General features: G+C 36.7%; 3 protein-coding genes across 4 annotated transcripts; 1 reads left to right on the top strand and 2 right to left on the bottom strand.

Annotated features, from left to right (window-relative positions):
- Nucleotides 1-360: 360 nt before the first annotated feature.
- si:dkey-28n18.9 (sorting nexin-5) lies at nucleotides 361-7,400 on the bottom strand. Its single transcript, XM_056253839.1, has 15 exons — nucleotides 7,265-7,400; nucleotides 7,113-7,153; nucleotides 6,467-6,574; nucleotides 6,274-6,381; nucleotides 4,250-4,319; nucleotides 3,587-3,714; nucleotides 2,894-2,977; nucleotides 2,644-2,718; nucleotides 2,517-2,547; nucleotides 2,355-2,439; nucleotides 2,189-2,228; nucleotides 2,007-2,093; nucleotides 1,162-1,251; nucleotides 980-1,045; nucleotides 361-820 (listed from the first exon to the last, which is right to left on the bottom strand). Exons 2-15 carry the CDS (start codon nucleotides 7,113-7,115, stop codon nucleotides 677-679), a joined length of 1,119 nt encoding a protein of 372 aa, XP_056109814.1. The 5' UTR covers nucleotides 7,116-7,153; nucleotides 7,265-7,400; the 3' UTR covers nucleotides 361-676.
- A 419-nt stretch (nucleotides 7,401-7,819) lies between these two features.
- Nucleotides 7,820-11,817, bottom strand: ccdc174 (coiled-coil domain containing 174). Its single transcript, XM_056253836.1, has 11 exons — nucleotides 11,703-11,817; nucleotides 11,407-11,511; nucleotides 11,219-11,319; nucleotides 10,366-10,424; nucleotides 10,092-10,245; nucleotides 9,893-9,988; nucleotides 9,656-9,792; nucleotides 9,447-9,541; nucleotides 8,670-8,799; nucleotides 8,399-8,542; nucleotides 7,820-8,280 (listed from the first exon to the last, which is right to left on the bottom strand). The coding sequence occupies exons 1-11, from the start codon at nucleotides 11,742-11,744 to the stop codon at nucleotides 7,973-7,975; spliced, it is 1,371 nt and encodes a 456-aa protein (XP_056109811.1). The 5' UTR covers nucleotides 11,745-11,817; the 3' UTR covers nucleotides 7,820-7,972.
- A 750-nt stretch (nucleotides 11,818-12,567) lies between these two features.
- Nucleotides 12,568-13,593, top strand: ghrl (ghrelin/obestatin prepropeptide). 2 transcript variants are annotated; one of them, XM_056253850.1, is made up of 5 exons: nucleotides 12,568-12,648; nucleotides 12,751-12,865; nucleotides 13,011-13,091; nucleotides 13,170-13,278; nucleotides 13,453-13,593. In XM_056253850.1, exons 2-5 carry the CDS (start codon nucleotides 12,752-12,754, stop codon nucleotides 13,458-13,460), a joined length of 312 nt encoding a protein of 103 aa, XP_056109825.1. In that variant the 5' UTR covers nucleotides 12,568-12,648; nucleotide 12,751; the 3' UTR covers nucleotides 13,461-13,593. The 2 variants fall into 2 exon arrangements, with proteins under 2 accessions (XP_056109825.1, XP_056109826.1); XM_056253851.1 differs by having other exon boundaries at nucleotides 12,589-12,648; nucleotides 12,727-12,865.
- Nucleotides 13,594-13,683: the final 90 nt, after the last annotated feature.

Here is a 13,683-nt window from a genome sequence, read left to right as displayed (position 1 = left end):
ATATAGCCTCTATTTTAAAGCTGTGTCTTAAAAACTAATCTGACCAACTAGCAGTTAGCCAAGGTATTTATCATCAATCTTACTTTTCGAATTCATATTAGACCAGTCTACATTTTTAAGTAACTCATTTATAAGCTGAGACCCAGTACGTATAACCATGCAAGTTTAAAAAAAATAATAATAATTTAGATGACCAACTTGTAAGACTTAGGCAATGTCCACTGGTCTCCCAGCTGGAATAAACTATATCTACCTTAATAACGTGCTCATGGTTCTGACTCTATTTTACGAACACCAACTCATTATAAATGTTTCTTTTTGTGGAGTATTATTAAACCATCACCTCAGAATTGACAGAGAAACAGTCATGGGTTTTATTGCTTTACTGCAAGCTTACATAGGACAAAGTTTACTTCTGAATCTATAGTCTAACTTTGAATTGTGGAACTGGAAGTTAAAGTTAGATGACTTCTCAGCATTAAAAGCTGGAAAACATTATGTAGGCTATACTACAATCAGATTAAAGAGGACAGTTGATTTAAAACAAGATGAGAATAAACCGAATTTACATTGCACTTTTATCATTTCATTATATCATTTCTATTTTTAGCAGTCTCATAACAGTTTTATTACATTACCAGAAATATTCGTATGATCTACCACCTGTTTGTTTCATTCATTCTGAATACATGTTTCTGCAAGCTTCGAGATGCTGAGAGTAGAGTTCAGCGCACTCCTTCGCTGTGTTGAGCTGCTGTTCACACCAGCCAATCAGGAAGTTCTTCAGCACATTCACTCGGGAGCTATGGAAGCGCTCAATCTGCCACACACATTAGTCCAATAAATATATAATATACCCTCTATAAATGTAAAATGCGCAATCAACATTACTTTAAAATGAAGAATCAGAAGTCATGTCAGTCATGTTTCCAGTGTAACACATTTAGCAGATAATCTTCTTTGGGTTCACAGCATTTACCTCTTCTTTAGCCACAGATGAAATCAGGTTGAACTCTTTCTCAACAGCTTTTTGAAACTCTTCCATCTACAGTATCACACACAAAAAGTTATTTTTACCAGTTAAATATGATGTGAACACTTTTAGTGTGGACGTGTGTATGTGGACAGAGAATATATGAAAGATACACATTAAAAACATACCACTTCTCTCTTATTGGCCTTGGCTTTTTCTGTACTCTTCTTAACAGTTTCCAGCTCTATCAGTTTGCAGGTTCTTCTGAAGAGCATCTCCTGTTAGAAATAGACAGTTACTACCACAGCAGCCTTGGGTTCGATTTCATTACATTTCATACAAACCTGCATTCAACATAAAATATATATATGCAGGAGTTTGAACACACTTGACTGAATTATTGTTTTGGGGCTTATGTTTAAATACTGACATGAGTTTTCTAAACAAATAGTTCCAGCCCTCAAATTTGATTGGTTGAGACTAGGAGATCAGATATACAGTCTTGACTCCAGCAGCACAAAGACTTTTCACTGTATCACTCCACTTGCCTGCGTTTTCCAGTCTTTTAGCCTGTTATTATAGTTAACTAAAACTAAAACTTACTAGTTTGTAAGGCAACAAGTCTCATTTTCATTTAGTGTAACTTGATGTAGCCTAAAATAAACTGAAATAAATAACTGGAAAAAATAAAATAAAAAATACTAAATTAAAATATAAACAGAAAATAGAAAAAAATAGAATCTACCTCAAAATAAAAAAATAAAAAAATAGGCTAATCTGTCTGTGACTTGTGCATTATGGTGGCACCTCTGTCTGAAAGTTACATCATCACACATCACACATGATGCATCATCCAGGAATGAAAAACGCAACAGTAATTCTATGGTGTCTTTGTTTAGAGCTATTTTTTGTGGCACAGCAAAAATAGACAAAGTCACTGGTAATACTGTATCTAAAAGGTTAGTTACTATTGTATAAAAGCAATATCACGCATAAAAATCAAAGTCATGCTTAGGCATTTTATAAAACATACTTTCTCTGCCTCTTGGTAGCGAGACTCCAGGTCCAGACCCAAACCAAGAGTGGTTAGGTTGTTACTGGCAACTTTCTCAAAGTTTTGCTAAAGTAAAAAAAAAACAAAAAAACCAAATTTTAGTACCGGTATTCAATATTTTTTTTATAAAAATACATAAAAGAATGAGAAAGTGCACTTACCTTTACTGCCTCAATAATATCAGACAGCTTCAAACAAACCCTAAAGAAACAACATCTGAATAAACTGATTATCCTCTCATAATAACCAACATTCACATAAACTCTCTTTATTCAGCATGCACATTAATGCAGAAACAAAAGATAATTTTATTTAGTAAATTCTAACTTGGAGAAAGCTACAGCAGCTGCATCGTCCTGATTCACACAAAGATGAAGAGATGTGGAGAAATGTCCACAGGCCAAAGCAAGCTCTGTAAAACACACACACTGATATATAAGCCTAATTGTATTCCTAAATGATGTGTGAAAACTTCTTGCAGTGACTTACTTTGCTCTGTCATCACAACATCGATTAATTTCTATTGAGAGAAGAACACAATATTGCACATTGAATTATAAAATGACTAACAGTGCACTGGCCAGATAAAAACTGAAAAACAGCTTAAATAGTGTACCTCTGTGGCAACCTTTGACAAAGCGGCAATATTTGTGTTTTTATTTCTCTCGTTCTGAAAGAAGTTGTCCACATCCTGGGGATATTACATTTTACACATGATATAAATCACATTCATATATCTATAAAGTTTATATTGTCGTATATCATATCACTACACAGTGCTGTGTTTGGTACAAAAGACTTTCCCAGCGGTGGATGGGATGAACACCCGCATAAATCACATGAACAACAAACTTTTACACAAATACCTTATGACTTTCCTTCCTCATCTCCTCCACAGCCTGACTGAGGCGATTAAAGATTCCTTTCCTGCCTCTCTGTTTTCCAGGAGACTAGTCAAACAACACATGCAATGACAAACGTGAGATTATCAACAAAGATTTAGTCATCTTTCCCTCAAAACTGATTAAGGTGATGACAGAAAAACAGCAAAATGGTCAAACAATAAAAACAGAAGTTTCAAGCAAAGATCTTCTCCATGCTGGGGAATGTTGCGGTAAAAAAAAAAAATTAGCTGTTGTTTTGAACCATGATAGCTAGTTTCCAGCGGGTAAAAGCTGGTCTTAACCGGTTTAGGTGGCTGAGGGAGCTGGTTTAGCTTGGTCAAGAACACAGCTGAAAAACAAACCAGATCATGCAAGCTTAAACTGTTCAGACTGCTTTTTAGAGCATAGTAGCTGATTTGTTCCAATATAGGTGACCAGGTCTCCTCCAGCTGATAGTACAGCTAATCAACCATCTAAATGACACTTGACCAGATACTGACCAGCTACTATGTTCTAAAACACAACTACTACCTTCAGTTTTAGCTGGGAACCTCAGCAGGACAGGTTAGCCTGGTCAGTTGCATTGTATTATCAATCATAGATCAGGCTGTGATACAGAATTTGAATTAATGAAAAATCACAGTCACTCTGTGTATGTGTGTGTTTATAGTAAACCTCAGAGTTAATAAGAAAGCTGTCCAGTGCTTTGCACTTGCAGAGAGTTGGGTGTGTTGCCACCTGCTGGAGATAAAACTCCAAAGCCTTACAATAACCCTGCCAATCCTGTCCTAGAGCCAGGAATCCTGAACACATACAGAAAAACATAAAATGTGTTATATAAGAAACAAAGTATCAAATCATCCACACACACAACATATATATATATATATATCTTTTTTTTTTTCTTCAAGGCTTGCATTCTCGTTCTCGAGCCACCAGGCTCTGTTCTGCGAATTAGCGGCCGGAGCGCGTTAAGGGTTTTCAGTTAGAACGGTGTCGTGTAAGTGGCCCCTAAGTTAATAACTAATGATCTTTGCAATGGAAGTGAATCGATCAAAACTAACTTTAGATGGACAGTGACTTTATTCTAGAGCTGCTGTAAAGCCAAAACAATCTCTGTTACTTTAATTTCCTATTATCACAGTAAAGCTGCTTTGAAAGAGTCCATATTATTAAAAGCGCTATGTAAATGAAGGTGACTGACTGACTGACTGACTGACTGACTGACACACACACACACACACACACACACACACACACACACACACACACACACACACACACACACACACACACACACACACACACACTGCCTGTGCATATTCAAATAATACATACCAAGTTGTTTGAGTGCTTTGGTCTGCATGTTTGACTGCAATGGAAGTGCTTTAGGGGGCAAAGGCGGAAACTGTGGGCATAAAATCATCTCATATAATGTTTCCCCATTCATAGATCTTGTGGTTTTACAGTGAAAATTAATAAGCAAATGCCTGTAGGGTCATTCCAACTCAATCAGAGGTCCCTGGCTCAAATGTTTCATTTTGTTCATATTTTCTCTGAAGAAAGACTAACATAAAGTAAAGTGACATGTGAAGGCCAAGAATTGTAACCCATACTCAGAATTTGCACTAGATGGCACCAGGCCCGCCGACAGGGGGGGACAAACGGGTCTGTTGTCCCGGGCCCAGGGTAGGGGGGGGGGCAGAACTGGGCCCTCATTAAATTATGGAATAATTGTTAAAAAAATAAATAAAATAGGCATATTTGTGGAAAAAATATCTAGTATTTGAGTTACATAAAAGCTTTTTATTTGTTTTCTTCGTAATTGTCCTTGAAATAGTGGTCAAGTCCCCCCCTCCCTCCCCCCAAAACAAAAATGGGTTGGCCACTGATCAAAATTTGATGTTGTCATTTGATTTGAAGGTCTACGCTCAAAATGTCCGGTCAGCACAAGTCCTGTGCTCAGAAAAGAAAAGAAAAGAAAAGAGAAGAAGAAAATAGAGGCCTTAGAGGTGTCATAAACAAATATTTTTAAAAAAGTTGGTGACGGTGAAGCTGAAACTAATGTTAGTAAAGTCAACGTAGAGCAAGGTAAGAAACAGCGGTAGGCTACTTGATGCGCGTTCATGCCCGAAGCGCGTGCAGTTGCGTCCTCTTCATAAAAGCGCTGAGACATGGCGACCGGCGGTGCTGCTGATGTGGTGGCTGTAAATCCACTTGTTGATAAGAAATGAGGAAAGAGCCACATATCGAAATATTTTGATTATTAGCTCATAATAGCGACGCGGCGCGCTCTTTTTTTCCAGGCGCGCCAAGTTCATTGTTGCATAGCAACCAACGACAGACGCCACGGGAGAGAGCAAGCGCTTGTGGAAAGGAGAAAGCGGTGCGTCTGCTCTCCATGATGACGAGGAAGTATTAGCAAAGAATTCATTGATTTCTAGCCCTTGCATTAGCTTTACTACTAGATATATCTATGGAGATGATAAATAAAAAGCCGGCTGAACTGTCGGCATCGGTGAACAGATAATGGGCCAGATCCGAGTCTATGTTTGCTCATGCTTAATTAAAAGTGAAAGCACACTTTTGATGGACAAAAAATAAATGTGATTTCACACAAAAAGTGCCCAAAATGCACAGATTTTGCATGTCTAGTGTGTTTTAACAAGAACTGCAGTAGGCTATGTCAGAAAAGAAAATGAAGACATTTATAGAAAATGTACCCATTTAAACGTGTTTTTATTATTCAGTTTGGGTAAAAGTATATGGTGTTTTATAAAAATAAATAAAAATGGAAGTCTGCTGTAAAGTGGTTAGAAAAACGGAATTCTGATCTAAAATCAGAATTGGCCTAGAAAATTGTAATTGGTGGAGGAACTGGAGAGTAAGAGCAGAGGAGAGGAACAGGAGAGGAAGAGCAAGGGAAAAGGAGAGATCTGGGCGTGGGGGGGCCCATCTAAGATTATCTTGTCCCGGGCCCAGGCAAGACTGTCAGCTGGCCTGGATGGCACTATTAGCAAATACTAGTGATGAAAACCAAAATATGACATGCCATGAATAAATATTGACTGAGTTATCCACTATTTTGTAGAGGGGGATCAAAATGACAAAAATGACTTGAAAGATGGCAGCATCTGCTGAAAACAAATTATAGGTGTGCATTTTGACCCTCCTCTACAAAATAGTTTATTACTCAGTTGATATGCATTCATGGCATTTCATACTTTGGCTTTCATCACAATTAATGTTTGTCTCTCTTCAGAAAAAATATTAACAAAATCAATAATTTTAACTAGGGAAGTTTTCAAAATTTGGTTGATTTGACACGGAATGAGCCTATAATGATTAGAGAATTCACTCACTATAATTCCCTGAAGCCCAGGAACATTTTCCTGTGAGACGAGACTCTGTTGAAGCCATTCAAAGTCCTCATGTGCCCGAAAAACACACACCCCTCCACTGCTGTTCAACTGAGGGAAAAAATGAAGTAATGATGTTTAAGCATTCCACAAAACATATTAAGAACATGTTTTATGCATTTACTACGCATCTTACTTTCTGGGAAGTAATGGCAAACGTCAGAACGTCTCCATCCTGAGTCAAATCGGTGATTCTGATGCTGTTCGCACTTACACTTAGTGCTGATTCTGCACTTGAACCTTCCTAAAACACTCACAGTCATTCATTTACACAGTACAAGAAATGAAATCAATGCTTGCAATCAATTGTGACTATTATAAACACTTACAGGGGTTTTATAAGCAAATATCTGTGATGTGAAACTTAAAAGAGCTAAAATCTCTTGAGGTAATAATAATATTCCAGTAGCCTATATACATTTTTTTTATAGGTTCAATCAATTCAGTAACATAAACTAGTGTATTAGGCATCATGAACTAATGAACAATACTTATCTACTTACAGTAATGCATGTTTAACAATAATTAATGAATCATGAATGAACTTGAATTAACAATGAACAATAGCATTTCTGCAGTATAAATTCATTTTATAAATAATTTAATGAAATATCTATATAATGATGTGACATTTATAAATGAAACCAGATTAATAAATGCTACAAAAACTACATTTCATGATATTTAAAGCATTCATTACAAATTGTCTACAAACAGCAGATGGTTGAACAGCATGTTACTACATGGTCATGTGATAATCACAACCTAAAATGGTTACTTACCATCTCACTGGAATTCAACAGGTTTCCTACTTTGGTTTAATCTTCAAAAGGGAGAAAACAGAGACATATGAGAAACCAAAGTAAACTCTTCTCTTAATCTTCCACATAAACCCTTTTTTATGGTCATCTCTTTGTCACCTCTACTTTCTTACCCTTCCTCTCTCTTTCCAGTTGATACAAAATGCTCACACGCACATTCTTGCGGAGACAGGATATCCTTCAGATCAAAGGTCACTATGGTCCTGCGATTTGGTTGTATGTGAAATTTTATCCAATATATAGTTTAGTGTCCTCTTTTAAATGACATGAGGAATACACTCAAACTTAGTAACTTGTAAAGCACACTCATTATAGGCTACTGAGTAACTAAGAACAGTTACACTGGGCAAAGTTTATGAGTTGCACATGACTGCAGTGTTCATAGCATGCATAAAAACATAAGAAAAAGATGGTGACAAACACAAAGTAGAATGACACTTCGCAATTATTAAGAACAAGAAAACTGATGAAGAGAACAGTAGCTTTGGTTAAATCAATGTTTTTGCTTGACAAATAGTTTTATAGACAAAAGTTAATTATATTCTTATTTATAAATACATTTACAACCTGGTGAAAGAATTGATGGCAAAATGAATTATGGTTAAAAAAAATGGTTGACACTGAGACTATAGGAAGATAGAGGTGGAATAAAAGATGCACAAAGATCATACAAAAATCTGGTCATTCTTTATTCTAATTTTGCAAATCAGTTACATTTTACATAAAGTCTAACTGCACCTCCAGCTTAAGACTGACATAATGCACCAGGCTTGATGGAGCCTGCCATTTCCTATAGTTTCCTAAACGATTTTCTGACTTGTTCACGTGGAGTGTTTGTAGTACGACAACAGGTCATCCAGACTCTGTGTTTGAGCAGTCTGTGGTTGAGAAGGTTGTGCATATGTGGGGATGTCAGAAGGATGACTAGGGGTAGATATGTTCTCTGTGTCTCTTTCGGTGGCCCTTTGGGATTCAGACCACTTGAAGGCAGGTTTTCCTTTAGCCTGCCCTTTGTCTGTTGCTCTGTTGTGATTGGCCCATCTGTCATCTGCGAAATAAGCAGAGGGAGGAGCAAAATCGGAGTCTCGCTCCTCTCGACGAAGACTGGTCCACTGACCCCAGGAGAACTCTGGAAAAGGAAATAAATGTTTATGTTGCATTTTCTTCAAAACAGCAAATGTAAACACTGGAGCAAATGAAAAGGAAGGAAAGGGATGTGCCGTGCATTTATGTGTCAGGTCATGTACCTTTGCCTCTGTCCCACTCTCTTACGTATGGAACGCCAGGTTTGGTGTCTTTTCTTTCCTGAATCTCCACCTCCACTTTCGGCACTGTTGCAGGGGCTGGAGGTCCAACTTCTTCATCATTCTCAGCACCATCAGCGGCAGGAGCTACAAGGGAACATCAGACATGATCCAAAAACATCCTCACATTCTTTAGAAATAACCACCAACATACAGATACACGTTTAATATGCTTTAAAGCATATAAAGATTTGTTAAATATTCAGCAACACACCATCTTCTTCATCCCCTGGCTCCAGCTTGCTCTTCTTTATCCTTCTCATCCTCACTTTAGCGAGTCGAGCTTCAAGAAGGGATTTCCGCTTATCCTTCAGTTGTTCGCGTTTGCCGCGCTGTTCTGTGGTCTGCAGAGAGAAAAAAATTGAAAACCTTAATAATTTAAAATGCAGCCAATAGTAGAGAAGCTGAAGAAGACTGATTCAATCACAGCCAATAGTAGAGAAGCTGAGGAAGAAAGACTGTTTCAATCGTAGCCAATAGTATAGAAGCTAAGCACACCGTTTAAAAATAGTGTTAATATTTAATAACAATAATAATATAACTCAATTAACTTTCATATTATCAATTATATATTATTGTGATGCCTATATTCACTTGTATTTAATTTTTATTATTAGTATTAGTTTTTAGTGATTTACCCTACATTTATATAGTATATACAAAATGGTTTAGAAATGTAATATTGGCCATTTTTTAATGGTCAATAATAATAATATGGATCACAATATTTAACGGGCTTATCAGCATCAGCCAGAATTTTCATATCAGTGCACCTCAAGTCTCAATGCATTTTGGAAGTGCTTTCTTAGCAAAATATACATGTGATACTGCCTAATTTAGGGCTAAAACAAAGTGTCTTAGAAGGCAACATCATGCTGCCTATATTTTTGGAACAGTCTTTGCTTCGTATGCACACTTACAATGCTGTCTAGGTAGGCAGCTCATTCTGCTTTGGAAAAGAGTTTGTGACTAATTTAATTGTTGTTCTGACCTGATCTCTCAGCATGTCTAAAGTTTCTCTCTGTTTTCTACGTCGGTCCTCATCCTGGGCAAAAGCAAAATACCCAACACCCAGCTCTCTGGCCTCTGAAACGGACACAAAACACTCATGTGAGACACTCTCATAGAAGCACTACTTAAAGGCATTTTCTACACATTAGACAGGTTTCGGTGTGTCTAGAGATCACTCCTCTCCATCACCTTGCTCTCTGATATTTTCATAGTGAATGGGTCCAACAGGTCTCTTCATCTGCTCCTCTTCCTCTTTCTCCCACTGCTCTCTCTGCATTTCTCTCCTCATGTCATCAGATAACAGCGTCCTGTCAGCGCCAGTCACCCTGTGCATAATAATAGATATATATTGAGCACAACCAATGGCAATTAGATACAAAAAAATAAATAAATAAAACACAGCAAAGGTAAGAACAATAAACGTACCTCTTGTTCTGGAGATCTTGGTCCATTTTCTGAAAACCAGGTAAGTCTTTCCTCAAACATCTTCGAGAACGTCCCAATGCATCAACATAGTCCACCCTGCAAGAGAGAGAGAGAGAAAGCAAGCAAGAAAACCCGTAGATGAGTACAAATCATATTGCCTCGTAATCAGGTTCAAAATATATTTATAAACACACCGTACCATTCTTCATTTGCATTCTGTGGGTCTGGAACAGGGACGTTCACATCAGAGTCCTCTCCATCTCGGTCCCCTGGAGTGCATGTCTGTGGTTCATTCCTCTGGTTGATGATCTTCTGGGTGAAGTCCACCAGAAAAAGACTTTCAGTCTCCTCATCTAAATATAAAAAGAAATTGTCAACTTCAATATCAGTACATTTACAAAACACCCAAAGCAGTGTAAAAAATTATTCAAGAAGTGAAATGTTTGAATTTGGGATGGTCAACAAGCATATACCTGGGAAATCTCCTTTTGTCATCTGTTCATAAAGACGAGCCTTTTCCTCCAATTTTTGCCTGCATAAGAAAAAAATTCATCAGGAGAGCATTAATATAATTGTATAACACAATCTGAACAATGAAGGTGATTTAGAGTACCATTAGAAGGATCTGAAACATTACTTCTTTTTTTTTACATCATTATATTGTTAAAAAAAAATCCTACAGTCATTAAAATATATCAGCATTTGAAACCGGGTGTATGGTCTCAGATTATTATATAACATTAATAAAAACAAAGTGACCAAAAAACTTGGATACCGATAAAAAAAAAAAAGACATTTAAATGAAAAACCTTTTAATAATAATATATCTTCATTAGTATTTTTATTGTGTATGATTTTTTAATATGTGAATGTAAAACAGTCTGCAGCAAATAAAATAAAAACTACGAAATGTTTTTTTTTTTTTATCATTTATGACAACAGGTTGTTATAAAAAACAAAACTCATGGAGCATACTGGCCTCAAAAAAATATTTGGACACTTAAGCCACACTTATAAACACACATATAAAATTCATTGCAAAAAACAAAGTAAAAACAAAGTGTCAACTGCAAACAGATTAGATCTTTTCATGGAACTCATTTTTGAAAATCAAATTTGATTATTTGTTATAGGGTTATATGCTGACATTCATACAACTTAGTGTCTATATACTTTTTGAGCCACTCTGTGCCTAGTGAAGCAGGCCAAAGAAAATGAATTGATGAAGAGGATATAAAGAATCAGAATAATGTAGTACTGGACTATGAATAGCTCCAAAAAAGATTCAAATAAATCAAATCCCGTTAAAAGTGTACGCCTATTCACCTGGATTTGTCCAGTGTGTTTTCTTCCTCAACAGTTTGCTGAACGTCCCTCTCCGCTCGTACATTGACTCCTTCATTTTGTTTAGTCCAGATATTGGGCTTCTGTGAGCACATAAACACACAATTACAATTACAACAGGCGTATAATGGTAGAATGATCACATCTAATATGAACTGCCCGTCTCTTACTTTTATTTTTGTCTTGGACTTCTGTGCTGCTCCTGCATCTTGGCCAAGTCTGTCGTGCTTAAATTTCTCCTGCTTCCGATATAATTCCGCTTTCAAATCAACCAGCTGAAATGTAAATTGAAAAGTATACGTTGTCGAAAAGATTTTAGGATCGGACCACCATTCCCAGTTTAAAAACAGGTACACAATGAAAGTCTACTGTCAGCTGTGATGCTAAGCTAACTGTAACACACAAACAAAACTAAAATTGTGGAAAGTGTCTTGTTCAAAAAAGAGATAAGATACAAATTATTCACCGATGACGCTGTAACATTGTATGGTTTCTTCTTTTTATCCATGTTAACTGTAGCTGATTAGGTGATATAGCAGGCCAGCACTGACATTCAGAGAGCAAAACAGTATCGAAGAAAAAAAATGCTGAAAAGAATAAATGTAGCCTGCCATCTGCCGTCTCGGAGGTCAAACTACAACAATATTTTAAAACCAGTTTTTCATTTTTATGGCGTAAATAAAACATGTTTCTACCATGTTAAATGTCCAAAATATGGCGTTACTCAACGAAATGTACAAAAAAAGCAACCAGACGAAGCTGGGAAAGCTGGATGTAGCGAGTTTAAGATGGTCAAGCTGGTGTTCAGCTGGTTTTAGCTGGTTTAGTTAGTATCCCAGCCTGACTGGCTAAGTAAGTAATGGCCCATAACCTGATATTCTCCATAAAAGTGGTACTTTATGCTACATTATTATTATTGATAAAAAATAAAATGAATCTTTTTCAGAACCATACAAATAAAGTGTAAAATAAGTTTTTTAATTGCCATAAAAACAGTGCATGCATATCAGTTATGGGTAGGATCATTATGTTGGAAGAGTATGCTGGAAACCATGTACAAGGGTGAGTCCACTTAAAAGTGTGTGTTCGTACCAAATATTTGCTCCGGTTACAGAGGAATTGCCAGGTCTGTAAAATTAACCTGCTAAGGCAATAGTTCAGTGGTCTAGTAACACCTATTGACACAGCAGCCACATCACCATATTACTTTATTTGTCATCATATTCATATCACCTTAAGGTAAATCTTTGTCACACATTCACATACAGTAACAATCAGGGATTTTTAGTTCTGTTTGTTTTCACAGTTTCATTTGTAGATTTTAATGCTAATTGTTAACCAAAGGCTATTATAAAAGTGAGAAGCAGGTCTTTGTGTGCAGACCTACTGAAGCAGTTTGATCATTACAGAAGGTGGGATTGATTGATTGATTTTATATAAAATAATTTTACTTTTAAAGTGCAGTCATTAAGATTGTTGTCATAAAACAGAAGTAAACCGAGTGACTTTCCCAGGATGCCTCTGCGCAGTCGTGCCAGCCACATGTTCCTGCTCTTATGTGCTCTTTCCTTATGTGTCGAATCTGTAAGAGGCGGCACCAGCTTCCTCAGTCCTGATCAGAAACCACAGGTGAGCATATGTCTAGTGGATGTGTCTTGAGTTTGTTTGGAGTTAACCAATTTTAGGAACTCAATTTAAAAAATAAAGTTGGTCAAGATTACTTCAATTCATGCTCGAAGTCTGGCATCAGATATATTGTGTGTCCCATTTCAAGGGTCGAAGGCCACCACAGGTGGGCAGAAGAGATGCTGCTGAGTCAGAGATCCCAGTGATTAAAGAGGATGATCAGTTTATGGTAAAACCAGCAAGTGCACATTTAAATAGGATTTTAATGAGTTACTACTGTCATACTTTGTTCTCACTACCCGTTTAGATGAGCGCTCCGTTCCAACTGTCCGTGTCTCTGAGTGAAGCAGAATATGAGAAATACGGTCCTGTGCTGCAGAAGGTTCTTGTGAATCTTCTTAGTGATTCTCCATTTGGTGAGCTAAATGTGTGTTTTAAGAACAGATCCAAACAAATGGAAAATTTTCCAGAAAATGTCCCAGATTTAACTAAAAGTGCTTTCTGGCAGAAAATTCTGTTTGATGTTGTATTTGAATAGTTTTAGTGTTCTTCAAACTAACACGCTAAATGTATGTTCTCATTTGTTTCAGAATTCTGACCAGATCTATCAAATCTACAAAAATCCACTCCTTAGAAATCATAAAAATGATTTACAGTTTAAATCAATTTCTAACACATTGATTTGACCAAATAAAGGATGACAAAGAAATAACTTTCTGCCTCTGGTTTCTATTTTCTTTGCTCACTCTCATGGGTTGGGTTTCAAGGTCATGTTTGTGTTAGATGAAACTAAACCTTTAATGGAGTCACAAAAGGAAAAG

Source organism: Rhinichthys klamathensis, unplaced genomic scaffold (genome assembly GCF_029890125.1).
Source record: "Rhinichthys klamathensis goyatoka isolate OS25496 unplaced genomic scaffold, OSU_Roscu_1.1 h1tg000109l_1, whole genome shotgun sequence".
Taxonomy (NCBI): domain Eukaryota; kingdom Metazoa; phylum Chordata; class Actinopteri; order Cypriniformes; family Leuciscidae; genus Rhinichthys; species Rhinichthys klamathensis.
Note: the sequence above shows the minus strand (reverse complement) of the source record. Positions and strands in the feature narration are given on the sequence as shown.